Source organism: Scyliorhinus torazame, chromosome 16 (assembly GCF_047496885.1).
Source record: "Scyliorhinus torazame isolate Kashiwa2021f chromosome 16, sScyTor2.1, whole genome shotgun sequence".
Classification (NCBI taxonomy): Eukaryota; Metazoa; Chordata; class Chondrichthyes; order Carcharhiniformes; family Scyliorhinidae; genus Scyliorhinus; species Scyliorhinus torazame.
This window is the reverse complement of record NC_092722.1, coordinates 5,726,906-5,734,159: the sequence shown is the minus strand read 5'-3', so window position 1 is coordinate 5,734,159 and position 7,254 is coordinate 5,726,906. Positions and strand designations below refer to the sequence as shown.

The window sequence follows — 7,254 nt, the reverse complement described above, 5'->3', positions numbered from 1 at the left end:
TCTCTAGCCCACTCCCTTTACCCTCCCCATTCTCTAGCCCACTCCCTTTACCCTCCCCATTCTCTAACCCACTCCCTTTACCCTCCCCATTCTCTAGCCCACTCCCTTTACCCTCCCCATTCTCTAGCCCACTCCCTTTACCCTCCCCATTCTCTAACCCACTCCCTTTACCCTCCCCATTCTCTAGCCCACTCCCTTTACCCTCCCCATTCTCTAGCCCACTCCCTTTACCCTCCCCATTCTCTAACCCACTCCCTTTACCCTCCCCATTCTCTAGCCCACTCCCTTTACCCTCCCCATTCTCTAACCCACTCCCTTTACCCTCCCCATTCTCTAGCCCACTCCCTTTACCCTCCCCATTCTCCAAACCACTCCCTTTACCCTCCCCATTCTCCAAACCACTCCCTTTACCCTCCCCATCTTACACTCCCTCCCCCCCCGGGGAAATCCGGTTTTTATTACACATGGACAGGGACTGAGTTAAAACTCTGCGGTTGTTGCAAACTGGGGGGAAAGTTTCACAAGAGGCCGCTGGATAATTAAAAAAACGATTGAAGGATTAAATTAATAAAGAGTCCGTTGTGGGGTGGGCCCTCAGGAAGCCGGGCCTAGGCCCTGGGTCTGACACACAGCCCCGGCCTCCGTTACCCGCCCGCCCGCATCACAATCCCGCTGCTGTGGGCCTGAGGCCCGGGCGGCCCCGCGGCCTGTGCGCTGAGGCGGTGGGAGTGTGCACTCCGCTGCCTCCATCCCCGGGACAAAGAGCAGGTTTTCCGGTGAGTGCAGGATCCCGGCCCCGGTCTCCTCTCCCGGCCCCCGGCCCCTGGTCCCCTCTCCCGGCCCCTGCGCCCTGGGCCCGGCCTCCCGCCGCCGCCGCCATTTCCTCAGGCGGAAAGCAGAGACAAGATGGCGGAGGCCCCAGGGTCAGGGGTCACTCCCGGCCGGCCGCCATCTTGCCTTTCGAGTGGGATCCGCGCATGCGCACCTCTCCGCTTGTGCAGACTGGCCTCCGAGCCTGAATGTAAAAATAACAACAACTAAGTATCTCTTCACAACTCACAAATTAGTGACAGCTTTAGTAATCATAGAATTTACAGTGCAGAAGGAGGCCATTCGGCCCATTGAGTCTGCACCAGCCCTTGGAAAGAGCATCTTACTTAATAACAATCTTTATTAGTGTCACAAGTTGGCTGACATTAACATTGCAATGAAGTTACTGTGAAAGCCCACGCCTCCACCCTATCCCCATGTGGTGGTCTGTATTAAGGGTAATACGGTACACCATGAATGCCGAGGAGCCATTGGAGGACAGATGCTGGATCCCGATTGGATCCGCCGCCTACTGGGCTCCACCCAGATAGGCGGGGTATAAGAACCTGGGTTAATCCCCGCAGCTGCATTCTGTGACTGAGCTGCTGGGGAATGAGTATGAACAAGTCTGCTCAATAAAGCCTCGAGCAGGACGACCAGCTACAACCCCCAGGGGGTCCTCCAATGGCTCCTCGGCATTCATGGTGTACCGTATTACCCTTAATACATACCACCACACCCCATAAACCCAGTAACCCCACCTAACCTTTTGGACACAAAGGGGCAATTTAGCTAGGCCAATCCACCTAACCTGCACATCCCGTACCAGCCTCCCCGAATAGGCGCCGGAATGTGGCGACTAGGGGCTTTTCGCAGTAACTTCATTGAAGACTACTTGTGACAATAAGCGATTATTATTATTATATTATCTTTGGAATGTGAGAGGAAACCGGAGCACCCGGATCCGGGAATCCCACGCGGACACGGGGAGAAATGTGAAAACTCCTCACAGACAGTGACCCGAGGCTGGGATTGAACCCAGGTCCCTGGAGCTATGAGGCAGCATTGCGGCACTGTGCCACCCAGTATTTCTCCCCGAGTCAGAAATAGGGTTGCCATTTCTATTTAGAGGTATTGTGTTTAGAAGTCAGGTGGGGTCACGGGAATAGGGTGAAGGTATGGGCTTAAGTCGGGTGCTCTTTCCAAAGGCCAGTGCAGACGCAATGGGCTGAATGGTCTCCTTCTGCACTGTAAATTCTATGATTCTATTCATACAGGTGAACTACACCTGGCTTAAAACCTATCTCTTTGACTAAAATTTTTGGGCATTTGTGTTAAAATCTCATTCTTTTGATTGATGTTGATCTTTTCCACTATTTTTTGTTCTCCTTATTAATTTAAGGGATCTAGGCATCTGTAAGGCCATTTATCACCCATCATTAAATTATCATTGAGATGGTTGAGTCGCCTTCTTGAACCGCTGCAGTCCATGTTGGTGCTGGTCTCTGTTCACTGCATTTGTTGTTTTGTCACAAAAGAGTTAAAATATGGATCCTCTGTTGTAGAAGAGTGTGAGTGCTTGATTACATGACCAAAGAAAGGGTTAAATTGGCTTAAGAGAAACAGATACGGTGACATGAAATGCTACTTCTTTGTTACAGAAACTAAAGAAATCGTTCTGGTGATTTCCTTTGAATTATGCCGAAGATTTACTTTTTATGGGTGAGTGCTGGGATATGTCAAACTACCAAGTTTAAACTTATAATGACAAATTGCATGTACCAGTAATTTATAATTGGTAAAAATGTTCTTTCAAGTATTTTGTTTTTTCTTTACTTGATCAATTCAGATTTGATCCATTTTCTTTACAAATGAAAATTATAATGAGTTCAAAAGTCATTTTTTTATTCTTAGTATTTTTGAACTAAGTTGAAAAGTTGGATTCGGAGATGGTGGGTGTGGGCAGTTTCCTACAGCCCAGTTTATCAAGTAAGTACTTGAGCTCTCCGGGGTCGGAATATCTCAGATTCATTCTTTTTATTTCTGTTGAGTTAGTTGATTGCAGCAATAATGCACCTAGTGATGCATCATTACAGCTATGTCCAGCTGTCTGAGTTTCCTTTTTTTTTAAATTTAGAGTACCCAATTCATTTTTTCCAATTAAGGGGCAATTTTAGCTTGGCCAATCCACCTACCCTGCACATCTTTGTGTTGTGGGGGTGATGCGACCATCAACTCACACAAGACGATTAATAGAAGTGAACAGTAGTTTTAATAAGCTCGATCTGTGCCTGCCTGCGACTGCTCTATACTGAGTGACGCCTACAGGTTGCAGGTTTATATACCAACCCCGAGAGGGCGGAGCCCACAGGGGCATCAACATAGTACAGTACAATACAGTGGTGAATTGCAGTAGCAATACGTTCACCACAGGGGGTGAAACCCAGGCAAACACGAGGAGAACGTGCAAACTCCACACGGACAGTGACCCAGAGCCGGGATCGAACCTGGGACCTCAGCGCTGTGAGACTGCAGTGGTCTGGGTTTCCTTACAAGGTTTTGTATTACAGATGTTTAGCATGTAGGGCATCACCATTTGCATCTTCATAACCAGCGCCTTAGAACTAGCAAACAGGTATCCTTAATCATCAAGTGTCTTTTCTGTTTTCTACTTCTAATATTTCTTTTTAATTAAATTTTTTTTTTTAGAGTACCCAATTAATTTTTCCAATTAAGGGGCAATTTGGCGTGGCCAATCCACCTCGCCTGCACATCTTTGGGTCGTAGGGGCGAAACCCACGCAAACACGGGGAGAATGTGCAAACTGCACATGGACAGCGACCCAGAGCCGGGATCGAACCTGGGACCTCGGCGCCGTGAGACTGCAGTGCTAACCCACTGCATCACCACGCTGCCCTTTCTGCTTCTAATATTTACCATCTTGCACAAATTTCTCTCTTCCCTTTCACATGCTACCAAGAAAATTCTCCTTCGTCTCAGAATAATAAACATTTTTTCTGCAATGCAGCCACCATAATTGTTCCTTACTTGCATATTAAATTTGCTGCATAATTATTTTTGGTTTACAAATTCCAAACATCATTGACTTGTCGATAGACTTGATGGCAGAACATTTTGGAATCAGTCACAATGCTTTAGGAATTCACCTTGAAATCCTAAAATTCAGCTGCATCGAGTCATCGTAACATGTAACAGAATGAGATTCTCGCTTTATATAATTACTAACAGATAAATATAAGAGTTATAATATAAGGCTGAATGAGAGTCAATCTCCGCTGAGTAAGCTGGAGGGTTCTATGTTGGCTGGATTTGGTTGTCGGTTGGGTGGGTGTTATTTACTTTGCTGTTTTTCCTCTTGAAAATTGTTACAATTATATATGCCTTAATAAAAATATTGTTATTTTAAAAAGAGAGAGTTTTGGGGTTAAGAAGGGAGAGGAAAGAACCCTGTTGTAGGGTGGGGAGAGAGAGAGAGAACCTTGTTGGGACTGGAAAGAGCAAAACTGTTGTGGGGAAGTGACCGATCGTGGGCTATGTTGGGAAAGGGAGGGTCAGTTGCTGTCAGGAATTTCCCCTTTGTGATACAACTGTCACAGTAACATTAAGAAGGAATAATTTTAAGAAGGACAACGTTATGCAGAAACTTTGTTTATTTCGAACAATAGGTTCACTTATATGAACAAATCGCCCCTTTTTAGCAAACTATACATAAGAATCTTTATTGTCACAAGTAGGCTTACATTAACACTGTAATGAAGTTACTGTGAAAAGCCCCTAGTCGCCACATTCCGGCGCCTGTTCGAGTACACTGAGGGAGAATTCAGAATGTCCAGATTACCTAACAGCACGTCCTTCGGGACTGTGAGAGGAAACCGGAGCACCCGGAGGAAACCCACGCAGACACGGGGAGAACGTGCAGACTCCACACAGACAGTGACCCAAGCCGAGAATTGAACCTGGGACCCTGGAGTGTGAAGCAACAGTGCTAACCACTGTGCTACCGTGCTTCCCTATACAGAAAAGCCCCCATGTATTTTTTTTAAAAATATATATTTATTAAGATTTTTAACACAATTTTTCACCCTTACAAACAAACTCCCCCCCCCCACCCCCCGTAACAAAAAGAAAGAAAGCGCTCATAGCAAGACATGAACATGGTAAAACGATATGTTACAGAGCTTTGTACCTTGGATTCCTCCCGTACATGTCAGTTTTCCAGATCCTTCATGTATTTTCTTGCTCAAATACCCCCCAGACAGACCCCCCTCCCCCCTCCCCCCCCCCACCCGGGTTGCTGCTGCTGCTGACCGACCTTCAACTAACTCTCCGCGAGAGTCTAGGAACGGTTGCCACCGCCTGTAGAACCCCTGCGCAGACCCTCTCAAGGCAAACTTTATCCTCTCCAACTTGATAAACCCTGCCATATCATTTATCCAGGCCTCCACGCTGGGGGGCTTCGCCTCCTTCCACATTAGCAAGATCCTTCGCCGGGCTACTAGGGACGCAAAGGCCAGAATGTCGGCCTCTTTCACCTCCTGCACTCCCGGCTCGTCCACTACTCCAAATATTGCTAGCCCCCAGCTTGGCTTGACCCGGACTTTCACCACCTTAGATACTGTTCTCGCAACTCCCCTCCAGAACCCCTCCAGTGCCGGGCATGACCAAAACATATGGACATGGTTTGCCGGACTTCCTGAGCACCTTCCACATCTGTCCTCCACCCCAAAGAACTTACTCAGCCTCACCCCCGTCATGTGCGCTCTATGAACCACCTTAAATTGTATCAGGCTAAGCCTGGCACACGAAGAAGAGGAATTAACCCTACTTAGGGCATCAGCCCATAGCCCCTCCTCAATCTCCTCCCCCAGCTCCTCCTCCCATTTACCCTTCAGCTCCTCTACCAACCCCTCCCCCTCTTCTTTCATCTCCTGGTAGATCGCCGACACCTTGCCCTCTCCGACCCATACACCCGAGATCACCCTGTCTTGAATCTCCCGTGCTGGGAGCAACGGGAATTCCCTCACCTGTCGCCTCACAAACGCCCTCACCTGCATGTATCTGAAAGCATTTCCCGGGGGTAGCCCAAACTTCTCCTCCAGCGCCCCTAAGCTCGCAAACGTCCCGTCAATGAACAGGTCTCCCATTCTTCTAATCCCTGCTCGATGCCAGCTCTGAAACCCCCCGTCCATCCTTCCCGGGACAAACCGATGGTTGTCTCTGATCGGGGACCACACCGAGGCTCCCATTGCACCCCTGTGTCGTCTCCACTGCCCCCAGATCTTTAGCGTTGCCGCCACCACTGGACTCGTGGTGTACCTTGTCGGCGAGAGCGGCAGTGGTGCCGTCACCAGCGCCCCCAGGCTTCTTTCCTTGCAGGGCGCCATCTCCAACCTCTTCCATGCCACCCCCTCTCCCTCCATCACCCACTTACGGATCATTGCCATATTTGCTGCCCAGTAGTAGCCACCCAGATTCGGCAGCGCCAACCCTCCTCGGTCCCTACTGCACTCCAGAAACCCTCTCCTTACCCTCGGGGTCTTATTCGACCACACAAAACCCATCATGCTCCTGCCTACCCTCTTAAAAAAGGCCTTGGTGATTACAATTGGAAGGTACTGGAACACAAAAAGAAACCTCGGGAGGACCACCATTTTGACCGACTGCACTCTACCCACTAGCGAGAACGGCAACATGTCCCATCGTTTGAAGTCCTCCTCCATCTGCTCCACCAGCCTCGTCAGATTCGGTTTATGTAGGGCCCCCCAACTCCTAGCTATTTGGATCCCCAGGTACCGAAAGCTCCTTTCCGCCCTCCTCAGCGGTAGATCGTCTATCCCCCTTTCCTGGTCTCCTAATTGTACTACAAAGAGCTCACTCTTCCCTACATTAAGCTTATAGCCCGAAAAATCCCCAAACTCCCTTAGAGTCTGCATGACCTCCACCATCCCCGCCACTGGATCTGCCACATACAGCAACAGGTCGTCTGCATAAAGCGACACTCGATGCTCATCTCCCCCTCGGACCACCCCCCTCCATTTCCTAGACTCCCTTAATGACATGGCCAAGGGTTCAATTGCTAATGCAAACAACAGAGGGGACAGGGGGCACCCCTGCCTCGTCCGACGATACAGCCGAAAATACTCCGACCTCCGCCGATTCGTAACCACACTCGCCACCGGGGCTCTGTATAGGAGCTTAACTAAACTAATAAACCCTCCCCCGAACCCAAACCTACGCAGCACTTCCCAGAGGTACTCCCACTCTACTCGGTCAAAGGCCTTCTCCGCGTCCATAGCCGCCACTATCTCCACCACTCCCTCCACCCATGGCATCATTATCACGTTTAGGAGCTGCCGCACATTGGTGTTTAGCTGCCTACCCTTTACAAATCCCGTCTGGTCCTCGAGAATCACCCCCGGGACA

General features: G+C 49.3%; 1 protein-coding gene across 2 annotated transcripts in view; it reads left to right on the top strand.

Moving 5' to 3' along the window:
• The first annotated feature begins 426 nt into the window (after positions 1 to 426).
• Positions 427 to 7,254, top strand: part of LOC140392549 (tumor necrosis factor receptor superfamily member 5-like) — an 85,210-nt gene continuing 78,382 nt past the window's right edge. The window contains exons 1-3 of one of the 2 annotated variants that reach the window (XM_072477853.1): positions 427 to 776; positions 2,213 to 2,381; positions 2,472 to 2,532. In XM_072477853.1, coding sequence (XP_072333954.1) covers positions 2,509 to 2,532 — 24 coding nt within the window. In that variant the 5' untranslated portion in view covers positions 427 to 776; positions 2,213 to 2,381; positions 2,472 to 2,508. The remainder of the gene's footprint in view (positions 777 to 2,212; positions 2,382 to 2,471; positions 2,533 to 7,254) is intronic. The other variant, XM_072477854.1, reaches the window with a different exon arrangement.